We start from the raw sequence: 20,503 nt of genomic DNA, 5'->3' as shown, positions 1-20,503 counted from the left end.
AAAAGTAAAAGACTTTCGTCCTTGGTCGAACCAACCCAGCGTCTAGTTGTTGCTTTAAATGAATCAAGTAGCCCTATTTCAGAGTCTATATGTTTTTTGAAGAACCTCAAGTGAGGTTTTACATCATCTACATTTGGAGCAATAGGCCTATCATCTTCCCTTTTCTTCAAGATCTTGCTATAGTCCACAGCTTCGGGAGAGAATGGAAACAAACCACCTTTACGAAAACCATTCATAATAGTTTGAGAAGTAATTTTCTTCAGTACATTGTCCAGTAATGGAGCAAATTTACTCACAGTTAACTTTTCATGATCATTTTCATTTCTCCAGTCATGCACAGCTTTCTTCCAGAAAAGCTTCATTGGACGGAACACGGCGACATCAAGGGGTTACAAGATGTGCGCAGTATTTGGGTACAAACAAACAAGAATTATACCGCTTTTTTCACAAAACTCTGAGAGGGGTAAGGTTAGGTGTGATGTATGTCCATCCATGAATAATAATATTGGTAGGCATTTAATCGCAAAAGTGCCAATCACTTGGTCAGTGCCGATTAACGGTACACTTGCCCTAGGTAAGAGAGCTGAAACTTTGATTTAATACTAGTTACTGGTAGTATTGGATAAAACACGTTCGTAATGTATTCAAAGAAAGTTTCTGCTGTCATCCAACCATTGCCCAAACGGCCAATCCCCCATGATTGTGGGACTGCATCAGAAACAAGCTTGGGAACTCTCTTGAATTTGAACACAACCATTGGAGGGGCTATTGAACCTGAGGCATTCACCATTAATAAACTAGTTACATTGTCTTTCTCCCCACTAGCAAAAACATTATATACATTTCTTGAGCCTTTCTGCACCAAAACCTTGTTATCTTAGGGTGATAAAACGAAACAAGTTTCGTCACAGTTAAAAATTCTAGAAGGTTCTTTTAAAATGTCTGCATAACCATGTTCTGTCAAATAGTCAAGCACTTCCTTAAACCAATCTCTTAAACTCTGTTCACTTACAAATCCTCTGTTTGTTGTCAGATTTTCAGAAACCCTTTCAGTGACTTCGGGATGCCTCTTAAGAAATGCTTTGTACCAGTGCCTACCTGGTTTACCATTACTAAAAGGGGTTTCTTTCTGTAATGTTTTCACTACCATAGCTATAGAATCGCAAAGTTGATGCTTCGTCACAGGAAATCCCTTTTTACTCAAAGTAATTATCCAGTTAACCAGTTTTGCCTCTTCATCTTGACTGAGAACAGACGAAGGTCCCATTTTTCTAGGAGTTCTGCCGTTTACTTTGTCCTGAAGTGTTGACTTAGGCACTCCTTACTGTTTTGCTGCTCTAAGGACAGGCATACCTCCAGCCACGGCTTCCAAAGCCTTCCTCATGCTTTCTTCTGAATAAAGCAGTTTCAGAGCCATCTACAAGGTAAATATGAATTCACTCTCGAGTGATCGGCACATAGGTGTCCTAACGTTCGGCATTTCTTTTATCAGACTTTAAAAAGAAACTGAGTGAAGAATGTAAATGCCGATTACTAGTTCAAATGTTCTCGAAGTATTTCTTTTTGATATTTCCAACGGAAGGTTATGCAGCGGGAGTTATATATTAAGAAAAGGTATACTTCCTGGAAGCCTCAGTTGCACTAGTTATCGGCACACCTGTGATTTTGTTTGAACTAGTATTCGGCACTGACCGAAAATATAATATAAATGATCAAAATCATGTTCTGTGTATTCTGACTCATGCAACAATTAGTTTTGCAACAGAATAATTAAAAGTTCAACAGTACTTACATTGCAAATCACACCAATGTTTCGAATACTGAAGTCCTACTCCTTAACATGCACACTAGGCAACAACAGTGACATCACATGAGTTCACTTCAACTGACAGCGTGGCAGAACACCTTAGACACAAGCGCCTCTAGTGGAGTTTGAATGAATCGTGTGTACCTAAGGTTTGTGAAAATCCCAACAGATGGCAAACCTATTCAGTTAAAGCCTTGATATAGGCATTTAATCGCAAAAGTGCCAATCACTTGGTCAGTGCCGATTAACGGTACACTTGCCCTAGGTAAGAGAGCTGAAACTTTGATTTAATACTAGTTACTGGCCTTTGGATTTATCTAGCATTGGGGTGGGTTGCTCAGTTTCCACATATAATTATTGTCATTGGTAAGTATTATTGTTCTGTGACATTGTTGTCTAAGTTGCAAGGTTGCAATTGTATAGACAATGATGCAGAGCATCTGCCCAGTTTACAACAGCTCCTTTGTGGTGGCTGTGAACCTGATGTGCCTGAAGATAAACAATATACCTACTTCCAATCCTGTGGATGACACAATGACTGTCACCGTTAATACTGATGAGGCCTCATTTCCCAGTGACAGTGCTATATGCTTTACAGCCTAATTTATGTTACTGGTTATATTGCAAAGAGGCTCCGGGACCTTGGTACATGCAAGAGTTGCAGGTCTGTTTTGTGCTGAGCTAACACAGACCTTTATTTGCACGAATTAATTGATTCTTGAGAGAAGGATGAAATCCACTTGACATATCCCTCAAAAAGTCTCATTTCTGCTGTTGCTTGGAGCATTTTGATGCAGATTGACAGCTCTGATTAAAACTCTGGCAGGGACTATGGAAAAACAGATAGGATTCAACATATTACTGCAGAAGTTTCTCTAAGTTCTTTGCTTCGTTTGTGTAACTTGGTGGTGTACCAAGTAGTAGGCAAGTCAAAGAATCCATTACACTAAAAAAACTTAATGTTTAATGTTGCCCTATCTTCTCGATAGGCTAATTGTAAAAATGTGTTGAATATTAACCTTAGCCAAGCGTTACACGTCTTTATCCCGTGCGAGCGATAGACATGTTTATCCGGAATTTTTAATTACTTGCTTTTGTGATCGTATACTTCCTCTTAGGGTTGAAATATTAGCCAATAGATGCCAGGAGAGTATAGAGAGGGTCTTTATTCAGGCTCAACACAGGTATTTGGACTTTTAAAACAGAAGGTCTTTGTTCCGAAGTGGTTTCCATGCCAGTGTACTTCATATAAGTTTGTTGACACTGCATAACTCTACATCAATAAATAAAAGTACCGTATAATCTCGAATACCACCCACACCGTTTTTTCAAAAATATTGCTTCCAAACTTGGATGCGGGTCTTATTTAAAATTTTTGGGAAATTTATCTTTCCAAATGCGCGTAAATCGGGCATCACCGCCGCGCGGCTTGGCAACAATGCCCTCTCCGCTCTCAGTATACTCTACTTCCGCGCTTGGCGTCAGTCTCACGCAGGTTCTCAAGAGTATCAACGTGAATTCCACAAAGCATTTTCGATCTTTTACTGTGAGTGAGAAACTCAAAGTACCGTAGTTCGGGAAGCCGAAATTATTGGAAATATGATGTTGACAAATCGTGTATTCATGATTGGATTTTGACGGCATGAATTTGTATCCCCGGAGAGACCTCATACGGAAGAGCTTCAGGAAATGTAGCATTTCTAACGCTATGTATGGCAGCGATGGTGATGAAAGTTCCGAAGTTGGTACTGATGGCATACCTGCCAAGTATTCCGGTTTTACGGTTGTACGGATGAACAACATTATTGTACGGATTTTGAATATCCGTGCTTGGTTTTGCTTTCTGCGGTCAAATCGGATTTGTTTGACTTTCGATAGTAGCTGGTAATACGAGATGCAGTGTTTGAAATTCGACCGGTAAATGTATCAATAATCACATTATCGATTATCACCGTGCTTTTGTCACCTGTTCGACCTCAACCGCTACTTCATTCACTGAAATGTTCCCAAACAAGTAGCAGGCTGCGACTTTGAAGAAAAGATATCCGTGAAAAGTAGCAGGCTGTGAATTGATATATAACAACTTTAGTAACAGTGTCGTGCTTCATAGGAGCTGTGAAAGGCTTTGTCTGTGTGTGGGTGTAACATTGGCGCTAGTTCTGAAACTCGTGGAATTGTGTGACGAATTTGTAAGCAATTTAGTACTTTTAGTGGTGTTTGTAATGAGTTCAACTGTTGTTGTTTGAGTCATCAGTCCATAGACTGGTTTGATGCAGCCCTCCATGCCACCCTATTCTGTGCTAACCTTTTCATTTCTACATAACTACTGCATCCTACATCTGCTCTAATCTGCTTGTCATATTATATCTTGGTCTGCCCCTACCGTTCTTACCACCTACACTTCCTTCAAAAACCAACTGAACAAGTCCTGGGTGTCTTAAGATGTGTCCTATCATTCTATCTCTTCTCTTGTCAAATTTAGCCAAATCGATCTCCTCTCACCAATTCGATTCAGTATCTCTTCATTCGTGATTCGATGTATCCATCTCACCTTCAGCATTCTTCATTTCAAAAGCTTCTATCCTCTTTCTTTCTGAGCTAGTTATCGTCCATGTTTCACATCCATACAATACCACGCTCCACATGAAAGTCTTCAAAAACATCTTTCTAATTCCTATATCAATGTTTGAAGTGAGCAAATTTCTTTTCTTAAGAAAGCTCTTCCTTGCTTGTGCTAGTCTGCATCTTATGTCCTCCTTACTTCTGCCATCGTTAGTTATTTTACTACCCAAGTAACAATATTCATCCACTTCCTTTAAGACTTCATTTCCTAATCTAATATTTCCTGCATCACCTGCCTTCGTTCGACTGCACTCCATTACTTTTGTTTTGGACTTATTTATTTTCATCTTGTACTCCTTACTCAAGACTTCGTCCATACCATTCAGCAGCTTCTCAAGATCTTCTGCAGTCTCAGATAAAATAATATCATCGGCAAATCTCAAGGTTTTGATTTCCTCTCCTTGGATTGTGATTCCCTTTCCAAATTCCTCTTTGATTTCCTTTACTGCCTGTTCTATGTAAACACTGAAGAGGAGGGGGGGGGACAAACTGCAGCCTTGCCTCACTCCTTTCTGGATTGCTGCTTCTTTTTCAAAGCCCTTGATTTTTATCACTGCAGACTGATTTTTATTTTTTCATCTAAGAAACCATAATATCAGTCTTTTAGGAAGGCATATTCTGCTTAATTTTCTTGTGTTATACGATCATGGAAAGTATTCCTCAGTGTTAAGTGGAAACGGATGAGCACTCATGAAGATGTAACCTTGTGTAAGTATTTAATTTGAGGGGTGCTCATAACATATATTTGACTTGTATTAGTATTGTTTCTAATCTCCCCTCTTGCCGTCCTTTTTCATTATGTCTGAAGACTGCGACGCATGGGTGTGTTAAAAATGTTCCGCTTTAGGATCTTCCAGATTTCTCTCTTTGAAAGTTGGCAGGTATGTGGTGATGATGATGATGATGATGATGAACTCGTTGGATATCGTTCTGGAAATGTTTGTTTACTTTTATTTGTATTTTTTAATCATTTGATGTGTGTTAGTAAAGATCGTAAATAATTTTGACTTCACTTTTTTTTTTTTTAATTTGTTCTTTCAAAATAAGGGTGCGGGTCTTATTCGGTGGCGGGTGGTATTTGAGATTATACGGTAGTCCTTTTTCAAAATCAGGTGTCCATAGGTTATCTTGTCAAGACTGCAATAGTTCGTACCTAGGTCAAACCAGACGTAGTTTTAAAATCAGATATACAGAACGTCAATGCTATAAAGCATAACCGATTTTCTGCAGTCAGCCAACGTATGAAAGAATTTAAACATAACTTTACTGAAATAGATCAAGATCTTGAGGTATTAGAAGTTCTAAACAAAGGTCCTTTACTAGATGTTACTGACAACTGCTATATTCATTTAGATCAAAATTTTAATTCAAACCTAAACTTAAATGATATCTCCGAGAAACCAAAAATCTTGTTCGATTTTCGTATTGCATTTTTCAAAAATATTAAAATTCTGAATAATAGATCTGTGTTTCATATTATGCGTGATACTTCTTCACACCACCCGCTTTCACCACATCACCCTTCCTAACTTTCCCTCCTTCCCATCCTCACACCTCCCCTGCCGCTCCTCCACCTTCCCTCTCCCTTCCTACCCCAACACTAGTTGCTTCTTGACCCAAGATTGATCACGCTCAGTTCCTCTTCACCATGCGTCACAGCTTTGCCGCCTGAGGTGAGTCTCATGCAATTATAGCCCAAGCTATTTTTCCTCATTTATTTCAACTTTTATAAATATCCCCCTTTTTATACTATAGGTCCCGCATTGAACTGCGAACATCTTAAGAATCTTGGTTCAAAGCTCACATGTTATGTTACAACAGAAAAACACTAGACCACAGACAACATCACAGCTGTGATATAACACTTACTTCAAAGCTCTCCGAGGAACATCTTATGCAAATTGAATATTGTACTTCTGGACAAAAAGCGACAAAATCTTTACCCAAAGAAAATATTCATTATACTTCTAGTCAATAAGTGATATCATTTAATGAAAAAAAGTGACTAAAAAGTCGAACCCTTGACTACCAAGTTCAACTTGGACTTAAGCAAAGTTTTAAAGTGTTCTATGTATTCTTAAAAACTATGTTGAGTTCTTCTCGTGTTTGTACGATCAGATTTCTATTTTAATTCACCTTCCGTGGGTTGTTCCGGTAATGACTGTCAAGTTCTGAAGTTGTGATTGAAAATCTATTCACTATTTTATTCCCCATTTTACTCACATTTAAGCATAATGTTATAATATTTTGTGTATTGTGTACGTATGTATGTACCTATGCTTATTTCTCACATTTTGGCTGAAGATGACACTAAATAGGGTTGAAACTAGACCCAAGTAAATATATTGTAACTTTGTATTGAAAAGGTGGACACTAAGTTACCTCTCTTAAGAGCAGACACAGACGATGAGGAAGTAGTTCTTACCGGTGGAATTAATCAATATGATTTGATAGAAAGTAAGAAATTTAGGAAGCAACTTGTTCTCTCATTAGTCCACGACAGGGTTGCTGTTAAGGGGAAAATTGCAGATGAGATTAGGAGAGGAAAAAAAGCTGTTGGATCTTCTCAGGAGATGCTTCAAGGATGTCGTTCATGGCTTGCAGAAACATGAAGAAGAAGACTGTTATAAATACTGAACTGGCAAATTCACTAATAATCATGTACAGCAACAATCTAACTAGTATTTATGATACAATCTGTATCTGTAGCCTGTGTCGTCTGTAAGGTCCAAAAAGTAAGAAAAGAGACTATTATTGTAAAACTTGCACAGCAAAGCCATTCTTACACCCTGATACATGTTTTGAAATGTATCACACAAGTGAAAGTTTCTAAACTGTCAGGAAAGACTCAACACATCATGTGTATAAAATTGTATCATAAATACTAGTTAGATTGTTGCTGTACATGATTATTAGTGAATTTGCCAGTTCAATATTTATAACAGTCTTCTTCTTTTTCTTCACATGCCATATCCTCACAGGACGTTGGCGATCAGTAGCATGATCTGTTGTTTGTTCATAGCTGTTCTGAACAGAGTAAGCTTTGTAACCCCAAACCACTGACTCAAGTTGCCAGCCATGATGTCCTACTTCTCCCCGGACCACGTTTTCCATTAATTTTCCCTCAGAGTATTACTTGCAGAAGGTGGTATTTACTGTTCTGCATCATATGACCAAAGTATTCTAGCTTCCTTCTCTTGATGTTAGTGAGAATTTCTGGTTCATACGGTGTAAAACGTCTATATTGGTCATTTTAGCTGTCCAAGGTATCTTCAGCATCCTTCAGTACGTCCATATTTCAAATGCTTGCAACTTCTTGCACAAGGTCTCAGTATCCATGCCTCAACGCCGTATAAAAGAATGCTGAAAACGTAGCATCGAAATTATGAAGTAGGGCAGAAAGTGAATTACAGCTCAATTGTTTAGTGATCTTAATCGAGACTACTCTGTGTTGTGCCTTGTGCTATTTTTGCACTAAAACCGGCAGCAAAGGATTTATTTTTTCATGATTATATGGATACCTACAAGCTGACATCATGAAATCACAATGACGTCCCTGATGGCCGACTTGAACACTTTGAGAAGGGTGGAAATGGCCGTGACTGATGTCAACCAATTACCGTTCCACATTGGAAGTCACCATTCTACAGGTATTTTGTAACACCGAACAATATCGAGCCCTCAGCAGTGGCAATTGTCGAGACATCTAGGCTCTAGTTTACATGTACAGAAGGGTGTCCAGATACTTTTGATCAGATAGGGCCAATTGCAGAAATGATGACTAGTTTTAAGCCTCAGACAACGTCTAAATCGAGCACTATCTTCCATTGCATAAACAACATTCAGCCGATGTTTAACTAGATATCGCTTAAAGTTTCAATATTGATTTGAAAATGGAAATACAAGTATCTTTCATGCAACGCTTTCAGTGGAAATTAAACCTCATAATATTATCGACACTAAAACGACACGCCACCGTACGGGGAAGTGTAGCTTTCATTGTAGTGTTGTTACGGTGAGTGTAATCTACTCATAAATAGCTTCGACGAAGGGAAGATGAAACAACAGTAATATGTAACTGAATGTGTGTACGGACCATATAGATACAGCATTCTGTAGGTTCGAAACGCATCATCGACAACCCTGAAGATTGTTTTCTGTATTTTCCCTATTTTTTAGGCAAATACTAGAGCTGTTATTATGGCCTCGGCTCTTCTTCCCCAGTCCTCCTCTGTAAACAATAATCACCACCATTTGCCTTTTCCTATCTCATAGGTGCCGAAAATTTATCTGAATTAGCGCAATGATTATATATATAAAAACCACATACAACCTACTTTTTAGTTTTCACTATTATGTGTGCTTACTTGGCAGTTAATATAAGTGAATCCCTCCCGGCTGATGTAAGTGACAGCCCTCTGATGATTGGGCCAAATAATTCTGACATGTATGTAGTCGAGGTGAACTATAATTTCATGGAAATAATGAAATATATCGGTTGCCAAGAATTGTGTTCAATTTGACAGTTACCGAACTGTCCCTTTGTCAGTCTCAAGAAACAAGTTTCTTGAAAAGCAAAATCTTATTTTAAGCTCTACCTCCCCTTACATTTCAAATGAATTGCTGCGATTTCACAGCGGGCGACCCACAGAGAGGCCGTCGGACTAACCTTTCTTCCCGCAATCGCCTCAACATAATACAAATTACATGTTTCATGGTACATAACCCCTGATTGTGATTTACTCCTCTCATTTGAGGTTAAACAGTGTTCTCAGCAGTGTTTAAACATCTGTTTTAGACAGTGTCTAAGTGATAAATAACGTCTCTGCAATGCGGTAACCATACTTAGGCATTGTTTAACCGTAGACATTGTCTAAACACCGTTTCTGCAATCAGCCCCGTAGTGTATATGGTGTGTGTTTTATGTTTGTATTAAATATTTAAGCCCAGTCACAATGAAAGAGAGAAATTAAGACCATATCCTGAAATGTAGCTCCTCCCATACAAGTTTTAGTTTCATCACAGGCTGTACAACTATCAACACTTCCATATACAATCTGATATAGAGTACAAATATACATCACTGATGTCTCTCTCCACCAATTCCATAAACACCCCCAATAACAAGCAAGCACTACCCATATGTCTCCATCACTGTATCCACTATTTTATTTATGTGTAGATTCTTCCAGTCCAAGGAAATATCATCCAGATGATTATCAAAATCCACAAGCTCATCCTGGACTCGTTGCTGAAGGAGGGTGGCTGTAGTATCCAGAGAATTGCCTTCAACACAATAACTGAAAACATAGAAAGTTTCAATTATTTACTTAAATAATTTATAGACTTTTCACATATACAAACCCAATACTCAGAGACACACATAAATTTATACATGTTAATTAGTATGCTAGTGACACTTAAGCTGATGGGAGATGAAATAAATATATTCATCAGACTGCATATACAGCAGGGTTCCCACTAGTAACCTAAATCTGTTTTTTCTCTGAGTATTACAGGGGCTATTTTCGGTTTGTACAGAATCAGAGGTAAACTACGGCACATAAAAACCTCAGCAGTGAAGTGTAAGGCAAACTGGAGGAGGGAAAAAAAAAAAAAAAAAAAAAAAAATTGTTATGCAATCAAGAAGTGTGGGATGCATTTAATTGCATTTAATAAATTTCCCCAGGCAACGTGGGGCACTACTATGCTGTCGTATCGCTCACAAAACAATAGTAAAAATTAAATGCAGTCATAAAAAAGTGCTTAAATTAAAATGCGCTTAAGAAAGAAGAGCCAAATAAAAAAAAAGCAAGCACAAATAAAATCCACTGCATTTTTTTTTTATCAGTACAGTTATGCGATGACTTATTGCTGCACACCACAATACCAAAATCTTCAGTAACAACTTCTGTACAGTACAAAAATAATAGAACACACATAAATACTACGCAATATACAACCAACTCCCACTAAACACAAGTATGCACTGATTTAAAGCCTAAAAACACACACGCAACAAATAAATAATGTAGATAACTTCACTACAGAAGTGAGCTGCCGGTGGTCACAGAGTCAGTGTCTACACGATGCTTGTACTAGAGCAACACAGAAGGAAAATGAAGGAAGGTAACGAAGCAATGGCTGTTCATGCCATTGTGTTTCCTCCCTACGAATATAATTATGAAAAAAAAAAAGTTATGTAGTTATTTTAATAACTCACGGACAAAAATGCCTCATGCTTTTTATCTGTTTTTCATAACACACTAGCTGATGTACCATCCTTCGCTACGGGATTCTCAGAAAGACTGTCTTTGTGGTTTTCCTAACTGCAGTTAACTTAGGCCATTACAAAAACATCAGCAGGAATGTAGGGATTAAAAGCAATGTTATCATATAAAATACTAGCTCAAATGAAAAACCACAAGTTTTCTCACTTTTAACGAACAGTACTACAGTGCTGATCTAACAGTCCAAAGGTAAAGTGCTGGAATGACCAGGCCGCAGACAGCCGTGAGCACTCCTCGGCCATTATTCCGTTAAATGTACACACTGCTCATTCCAATGAGTAGGGATTGAATAGCTCCAATGCTATGATGAACCAGTGCGTAACATACCAGTAGTATCAGAAAATTTATGAGCCAGAGGAATGGCATGCTAAAGAAGAAAGTTATCTAACTCCCCAGCTACTTCCCGCCAATATTCCGGCAAGCTGTTATACTTGGTACGACCAGGCGAGTTGGCTGTCCGATTAGGGGCGCACAGCTGTGACCTTGTATCCGGGAGGTAGTAGGTTCAAAATCTACTGTAGACAGCCCTGGAGATGGTTTACTGTGGTCTCCCATTTTCACACCAGGCAAATGCTGGGGCTGTACTGTAATTAACACCAGGGCCACTTCCTTTCCACTCCTAGTCCTTTCCTATCCTATCGTCGCCATAATACCTATCTGTGTCTGTGCGATGTAAAGCAAGTTTAAGGAAAAAAAACTCGGCAAACAGCAGTAATCCCATCTATCGGACATGACTGGCAATGGAAGACACAAAGCATATCACAACAAACAATAGTCAATGTAATGTTATTGTTGTTGAATGTTATGAGCTTTCAGTATTGTAGGCCTTCACATATAGTTTTCTTTCGACTCTGTAATATTAGGGCGCCTTACGAAATTATTTATAGCGTACACTGTAGTTCCTTATTCCCCAACTTTACATACTGATTTTCATTAAATTCTATTGACCCATTTTCTCGTGACTTGGTGTTGATATGGACTTAGCAACAAAAATCCAAATTCATGAATATCTCTGTTATCTTAGCTGGTACGTTATAAATGTACAAGACATTAATGATCAGAAATTTAATACTATAACTTTAGTAATGTAGCATTTGTCGATAGGACCACTAATAACACAAATATTTTAGAATTAAACTTTAGGCCTTCCCCTAAACTACCATTCCACTCCACGTGAATAAAATTATTTATAGCCTAGATTGTAGCGACTTATTTCCCGACTTTGTATACCGAATTTCATTAAGATAGGACCACTAATAACATAAAAATTTGAGAATAAAAGTTTAGGCTTCTCCTAAACTACCATTTCTTTCAGCGTGAATAAGATTATTTATGTCCTAGATTGTAGCGACTTATTCCCGGACTTTACATACCGATTTTCATTAAAATCTCTTGAGCCGTTTTCTCGTGATGCGTGTACAGACAGACAGACAGACAGACAGAAATTATGGAAAATTAAAAGTGCAATTCCTTGCTACTATGGGCATGACCAACAGAGAAATAGCATCCTTTTTTAATTCTAAGCAATGTACAGACAAAACTCTTATTTTATATATGTAGATTACAAAGTACAGTATAATATCCCTTAATCACAAGGAAATATGGGTGTCTCAGAGGGACTGTGTTCATTCCTTGTAGGTCCGTAACAGCAATACTGTTTTCATAACGTGGAATGAGCTATAGGAGTGGGAAGGAAGCAGCCGTGACCTTAATTAAGGTACAGCCCCAGCTCAGCTTGGTCATTTTAAAAAGAGCAATAATTTTTATTTTGCTATTTGCTTCACGTCGCACCAACACAGATAGGTCTTATGGCGACGATAAAAGAACATTAAGAACTGTCTTTTTAATATGTAACAAAAACGTCAATATATATATTTTTTGGTTCAAGAAGGATGTTTGTTCTAAAAGTTGTTGCATGACAGACACCTCAATGACTTGTAACGATACCTGTTAGTGGACGTGGAGGTAATACACGCAATCTCAGAACAGTGCTAGAGAGTACTGTCTCCTGTGGATACAACATGACGAGAGCACAAGGCAGTATTCAGACAGGCCTTGACAAGTAATTACAGCTTTTGATATGCACATAGTGACATTGCATCAGCAAGGCCTCTCTGTGAGGGCAATTGCCAGCCTAGTTGGTGTACATTGTAGCAATGTCAGGACATACAGCCGCTATCGTGTGACACAAAATGTTGAAGATCGACTTCACAGTGGTCGTGCATGGTCAACAACAGCAGCTGATGACCGTTACGTGCGAATCCTGCCTCACAGGAACCTGGCAGACACTGCAACAGAAGTGTGTAATGCCTTATGGCAGGCAACTGATAGGGCTGCGTGTACACAATCAGAAATAGTCTCCATAAGGACCGCCTTGGGGAGCACATGCACATACATCCCAACACCGTGGTGCCAGAGAGCACTTGGACTGGACTCTGGATGAATGGCGACGGGTCCTCTCACAGATGAGTGCCAAGCGTGTCTGACACTGGATAATTGTTGGCGGAGGGTTTGGAGAGGGTGAGGTAATGCCAGCGAGTCCTGTACGCCAGAATCCTGCAGCCAGGCCCACCACGCATCACTTCAAACCCACGGGCCCCGGCAGCCCAGCCCGCGCAGTGCCGTTCTCTTCTGACACGGCAGCGTACTGGCCCACAGCACTGGTCTCGCAGCCCACCGCAGTCCACCGTACTGGGCGGGCTCAGTAGAATAACCTTGAGTACTTCTCCACAATAACATGCGCGCTGTGCACGACGAAATATTCACGTCACACTACTATTCGGATCATTCACTCTACGAATTCCCGTGCGCTAATAACATATTTTAAAGTAGGCTAATCGCATTTTGAAATTTAACAGTAGAGATTTCTTCTGCACTGTAATAATAATAATAATAATAATAATAATAATAATAATAATAATAATTGAAAACAAACAGAAACTTTATTATAAATTAATATTCATTTGCAATTGACATCAAGTTAACTGAAAATGAATCTAAATAACATTAAGCATATTAATAGGACTTCATTCGCATTTACTTAAAAATAAAATACAAACAGAAAGGACGCGCAATATGCCAACAATAAAAACAAACCTGAACATAGCTTTTACTTAGTGTGGGTAGTTTATTGGTCATTGTTAATGTGGTGGAATGGAATTACTGTGAATGAAAAGAAGAGCATCAGCATTGTCTGGTTGTAGAAGAGGCCGTCGTGCGTTGAGAATGAAGCCCGCTGAACTCAAATTTCTCTCTGAAGATGAACTTGATGCTTGCATACATATTACTTTCTTAGCGATCTGGTGAAATTTTTGATAGTTTTGTCCGTTTGTTCTCCAATAGGACACTATATCTATCTTCTTCCATTCCAAAATTTTGCTTTAAATATCTTTCCAGCTCATCAGTTGGAATAGGAGCAAGCATCATGAACGTCAGTCCATGAAGAAAACTTCATTACTTTGGCAGGTTGAGACATAGTCGTGGAGGCTGATGACATGGAAACATTAGAATGCTCGTCATTCAAGCACACCTCGTTCATCGTCTGTTTTTTATCTAATCATAAAAGACAAAATCAGTCCGACTCCTTTAATCTATACTAATATAATAAAGAGAGAGCGCGAATTTTTATAGTTTGTGTATATCTGGAGGGTAATCTCAGAAACTACTGGACCGGTTCTAAAAATCCTTTTACTAATGTAAATATACATTATCCCTGAGGGACATGGGCTGTATTTTATTTTCAAAATAATTCGAGGTGGGGGGTGATGGGGGAGATATAAAAATAATAGGCTAATATAGGCGAAATATCGAATTTGTCGTGCAAGGACGAGACTAAGCTCATTTTAAGCCCCTTGATCCAAAGAACAAATCTTGGTGAGCACTATGGGCCCGAAAACCATGTTTTAAGGCCCTAAAACCGACCGTTATGGAGATATTGGCACCACACTACCCCTGCTCTCAGAATCGGATAAGGAAATGAACTGCCGTAACCATGGCAGCGCCAGCTCCAGGATTCTACAGCAGCGAGATTATGCGTGTACGTTTGGGCATAGGTGCCAACCAAAATTTGTACACATAATCCCTGAGCATATCTACAATATATCTAAAAAACTTAACATGTTACAGGCGTGAAGTGTTATTTATAATCTCTCTTAAAAATAAAGAGACATGTATTATTTTGTTTTCAGAAAAGACACTTACGGGGGGGGGTTAAAAGGACTGAAATGTGGGTTAGCGTGAATTTTTAAGATGAGCATATCTACAGTATATCTCAAACACTTAACATGTTACAGATGTGAAAGTTAACATTTTTAATATTTAAAAAATAAAAAACAGGTATTATTTTGTTTTTTTGAAAAACCACTTAACGTGGAGGCTAAAAGGGACTGAAAAGGGGGTTGAATTAATTTTATTAGGGTACTGATATCTCAAAAACTAAAGATGTTACAGACATAAAAAATGGTAATTAGTCTCTCCTTTAAAAAGAAAGAAATACGTATTCTTTTGGTTTTGGAAAATCCACTTAAGGGGGGATGGAAGGACTGAAATATTAGTTGAATTATTTGTATGAGGATACTTATATCTAAAAAACCTAAAGATGTTGCAGATGTGAAAATGGGTATTTGAAATCACCTTTAAAAATTAAAAAAAAACCCACTCATTTTTGGGGGGTAAAATTAACTTCGGAGGGGGGGGGGGCACGTTGAAATATGTTTTGAATTATTTTCATAAGGATACAAATATCTCAAGAACTGAAAATGTTACAGTCGTGATAATTGGTATTTGGCAGCTCCTTTATCAATAAACACGTATTTTATGTTTTCGGAAAACCACTTAAGGGACTGAAAAGAATTGAAAAAGCAGGTGAATTTTTAAAATGAGTACCGGAATATCTATAGTGTATGTCAAAAACTTTACATGTTACAGACATGGAACTTGGTTCTTGGAATGTCCTTTAAAAATAAAGAAGCATCTCTTTTTTTGTTTTTGGAAAATGTACGTAGGTGGGGGTGGAGGAAGGGCTGATAAAGGGACTGAATTATTTTTATGCGGGTACTTATATCTCAAAACCTGAAGGTGTTACAGATGTGGAAATATGCATTTGTAATCTCCTTTAAAAATAAAGAAAACTTTTTTTTTTACTTGAGAGAAGACGTTCTCATGTGTACGGTTAAATGTTGCATGGTCATCTCAGCCCCAAAAGGCAATACCACAAACTAGGTTTACAAAGAGTTTCTGGGGTAAATGAAACTCAATTTTTCAGTGATGTTTTATATTTCAGGGATTTTCAGATAATGTCTTAGTACAGTACCGAGGAACGATTACTTTTATCAAATTATGAAATCCACATGAGAAGCCGCGGGTAACTGCTAGTGTGTACATAAAGTTCACCGCAGATCGTACAGCACACAAAATTAACGTCTTTCCCATCACCGTCAACTGCAGGCTTGAATAACAACCAAATACGACTTTTAAGTTTAGGATCCGGTTCAGAAGTCTTGTATTGGGCGGTTTTTAGTTCGTTTGTTGCTTCTTTTTTTAATTCACGGTTTTTTGCCACGGTTTCTTTTCTTTTGGAACTCCAGTTCACATTCGTTTCCGATAACAGGACAGACGGAGAAGTCAAACTGGAAACCACAGCAAATTTGAACGTCTCCACTCGAACGTAATGCAACGCACTCCGCTGACACGCAGTACACTGTATACACTGAACCAGTCAGCCCATAGAATTACCACAGCGCTGTCCTTGGCTCACCGTGTACGAATGACAGGGCGCTGCCCAGACCGGCTCATGCGATAACGTCACGGTCTTCGTATGTTCGAGCCTTTCAAAGCACATTGCAGTATACTGCCGAAGCAGTTCATGGGCTGGGCCTCTCTGCAGGACTCTGCTGTAGGCCATCCAACATGCCCATCAGGGAGGCAGATTTATCATGTTTTTGAGCGGCATTATGTATGGACGATGGACACTATTCATTGTTGTAGACGGCCACATGACTGGTACACAATACCGGAACAGAATCCTTGGCCCCATTGTTCAACCATACTGACAACAGTTTGGTGATATTCGTTCTGCAAGATGACAACATGCACCAACACTGCTCCAATCTTGTGACGCACTTCCTCGGGGAGGCCCACATACAATGGCTGGACTGGCCTGCGGTGTCTCCGGACACATATTCCATTGAACATGCCTGCAATATGCTGAAACAGGCAGTGTAACGACGAACGAATCCACCTCTCACCTGGCCAGAAGGCTGCTGTCAAAGAGAGGGACAGGATCGACCAGGACAGCTTCAACTGCCTTTTGGACAGCATGCAACGACGGGTCCAATCATGCTTCACTTCCTGGGGGGGGGTAACACCATACTGACAGGCAGAATCAGATTCTCAAGCTGGATAGGCAGATGCATGTTGGCAAAGAATAGTGTTTATGTTGTGCCTGTTGTTGCCTTTTTTTCACACCAGTCATGTTGTGCTTGACATAAAGTGTGTATTTGCATGCCATACATTCCCTGGGGTCATGAGCAACCTAGAAACCCGGAACTCCAGGTGATGCAAAAGTTTTTTTTGAGGTGTGTGCTATTATAATTTAAGTTTTGTTTTAATGAGAACAAAGAATTTACAAATTTTGGGGGGAAAGCTACTATCTATGAACATTTACCTTTACTATCAAAGTAAAGACCTGGAATTACGTCATCATTAACAGTGAATTGTAAGCTGCACCATGCTCTAACTAATGCAATACTAGATGTGTCACACACCTCGTGTACTGCCACCTTTGAACTGTTAGCAGAAGTATGTCTTTTTTATTCACTCTCCTTCACTACCACGCACGCACACTCACTCTGTCTGTCTCTCTCTCTCTCTCTCTCTCTCTGCACATGACTTGCATAGCGTCTACATATCAGCCTTGTTTGATAATTTGGTGTGGGTCCAGCCAGTCTTAGATTGAAAGACTAATTCTGATGTGACAAGTCTTTTCTCTGTGTTTCCCCTTTATATTTTCTGCATTTTTATTTCTCTGTGCTCTCCCTGTTTTTCTAGAAAATAGATACCCTGTACAGCAGACCACATGGATTCGGAATAATAAACATACAAACAATCCGTTTATGTTAGACAAAAGAATTCTTAGTGAAAAATGTTTAAAATTCACTTTTTACGTCTAGAAATATATCAAGGTTAGTGTCCTTCATCAAGGTCAGAACAATATTGAACTGGAAGTCCATTGAGAAACCCATTTCTACCAGGATGTTGAACACAAACTTTGACATGCCGCTTCTAGTTCTGAAAAGTAAACTGCACACACTTTCTATTATTTAAATGGAATATTACAGTGGCTCGCTGAGTTATGGTGCCACCCACAACTGCAATTTCTGACACAAGTCTTCTGGGCATCCTCCTGATCCACGCCCGAATGACCTCTTGTGGCGCATTCTCTAATTTTTCTTATACCAGCACCATTCTTTTCATCAGATGGGTCAAAACTTGGCCCCAAAGCCAACGACCGATCATGTTTCACACATGCTTAATAGGGTTGAGGTCTGGATTCCTGGATGGCCAGTTCAGAGTGGGAATTTTGACCTCCTGAAAAAATTCCAGGATGCACTGAACACCGAGATGTGCTAAATAAATTTTTGAACTATTGTTACTGCTCAAAGTTTCTGAGGCAATGACTACCCTGGTTATAGCATTGTGAAACAACCCAAGAATGTCACTCTCATTCTGTATAAAATATGGAAGGTCTGTTCTTCATAAATTTTTTAAAGTCTCTACTGTAAACACTTGAAAATAATCTAAGCTAAACTATAGTGACACAATGATTAAAGAGATTGGTGAATTTTTGTTAACGCTTACACCTGAATCAACTCCGTCCACTGGATAATGAGTCACACAAATGTTCTGCGTCACTGAGGGGTTAAAAAACCATCTTTGGTAATTTTCTTAAAATTCAGTACAGTGAAACCTCGTTAAGACATTTCTGCAGGGGACAAGAAAGAACATGTTAAGCAAGAAAATGCACTAATGAATAAACAAATAAAAACTATCCAACAGGAATATGGAAACAATAGATACGATTTATCCAACATAAGTGCATTTTACGTCGTATATGTGTCGGTACAGTAAAAACTATAGGCCTATCAACGATTTCTAAAGATGAAAGAAAAGTATTAAAAGGCGTGAAAAACACAATAGAACAAATATGAAAACCTTTTCTGCTGGGGATTATAAAATAACAAGTACCGGTACACTGAAAGGTGTGAAAAACATCAAACAACAAATATGAAAACATATGCACAGGAGACAACAAAAATATCAAAGTATTATTGCGGATCACATTCTTTCTAAAACAAATTTTAGTAGAAGCCTTTTAATTCGAAGCATTGGGTTATTAACCCCTCAGCGTCGCAGCCATTTAAATAGCTTCCTACCCCGCGGCCGGATGAGTTTTCAACTACGCGCGACTGAAATACATCGATTCACTTTAAGCGTTACTACAAGTATAAGAGTAGCCCGATTTTCACGAAATTTGGTATTCCTTATGACAGAACTATGTACATGCAGATAATTACATAATTGTTTCACATTTCCTTTGTAATTTAGTTCCGTGTGATAAGAGTTCGAAGCACTCTTTGAGACAGGGACTCAAGTCACACTCCTGGCAGCAGTACACTGACGTCTTCTTTTCGCCGTGTTTTGAACACAGGATACAATGTCTCTGAGGTTTGGATTTCCAACTCTTGGGTGCTAATTTCCTGATAAAATGTCTTTCCTGCAACCTTGGAACTGTATTATCTGATGCGCGCCGGCCTTGAATATTTCGTTCCCCTCCCTCCCGAGCGTATTTTGTAAACAAACCTTTCACCAGCTGAACCCGATAAGGTAATTGCTCAATATTTGTCTCTGTGACCTGTGTGAGTATTATTAGAGAATTTATCAATCAGAATTCACCGTTGAAAACTTCTCTTTGACCTGTATAATTATCTATAGTCTCTTACACGAAATTTCCAAGTACCTCGGTCACTCTCATCATTTACCACTGCTACATCATCTATTTCATTATCACTGCTGCTTATAGTGTCACTACTACTTCCGACTAAACTTTCATCTGAATTATAAATATTTCAAGCACGTTACTGTCAGTCATACCACGGCTGAGCGCAGCGCGTCACACGGACTGATGAAGCTGCAGCGACACCGAAAGCAACAGGACGAAACTGAATGAGGGGAATAACATTTATGACGAAACAAACCAACTCGATACATATTTCAGATAAAAGGTCGAGACAACGTCTTTCAAACGAGATATATACCATGAACAACTGGTTCTCGTATCGTATGACTAGAAAGCATCACTAACTGATGCCTACACAGAGCGCTCGTCGAGAGTTACGAAACTATTACAAGCTGAGAAATAAAGACAAATATAATAAATAAATCTCACTCCCAATGTACAAATAGAGCAAAGAACATCACACGAAAAGACAAACTTCTCAGATCATCATTTCTTTATTTTATTCTGTGGGAAAGAATGAAGCAAACAGACTTTTAAAAAAGCAAAAGATTAGTGCTCAGACTTATTTGACAAATAATTATCCTTGCAAAAACAACTACATTATAACGATTTTTCAATTCTTATTTACAACGCCGATAAACCCGAAAATGTCTTCTTGGAAACAAAACAATTTGCATATCAATAACTCCAAAACTCTTCGCGCTATAGTCGTATATGTGAAACCATGTATGGGTCTATACCACGTATAGAGGTCGGCGGCTACGGAAG

The 20,503-nt window shown here is 38.7% G+C and overlaps 1 protein-coding gene across 1 annotated transcript in view; it reads right to left on the bottom strand.

The window, feature by feature from the left end:
* Positions 1-9,419: 9,419 nt before the first annotated feature.
* EMC8-9 (ER membrane protein complex subunit 8/9) overlaps positions 9,420-20,503 on the bottom strand; it is a 30,544-nt gene continuing 19,460 nt past the window's right edge. The window contains exon 5 of the mRNA XM_067146331.2: positions 9,420-9,729. Within this exon, the coding sequence (XP_067002432.1) occupies positions 9,564-9,729 (166 nt within the window). The 3' untranslated portion in view covers positions 9,420-9,563. The remainder of the gene's footprint in view (positions 9,730-20,503) is intronic.

Source organism: Anabrus simplex, chromosome 1 (genome assembly GCF_040414725.1).
Source record: "Anabrus simplex isolate iqAnaSimp1 chromosome 1, ASM4041472v1, whole genome shotgun sequence".
NCBI lineage: Eukaryota > Metazoa > Arthropoda > Insecta > Orthoptera > Tettigoniidae > Anabrus > Anabrus simplex.
This window is presented reverse-complemented; position numbering and strand designations above follow the sequence as displayed.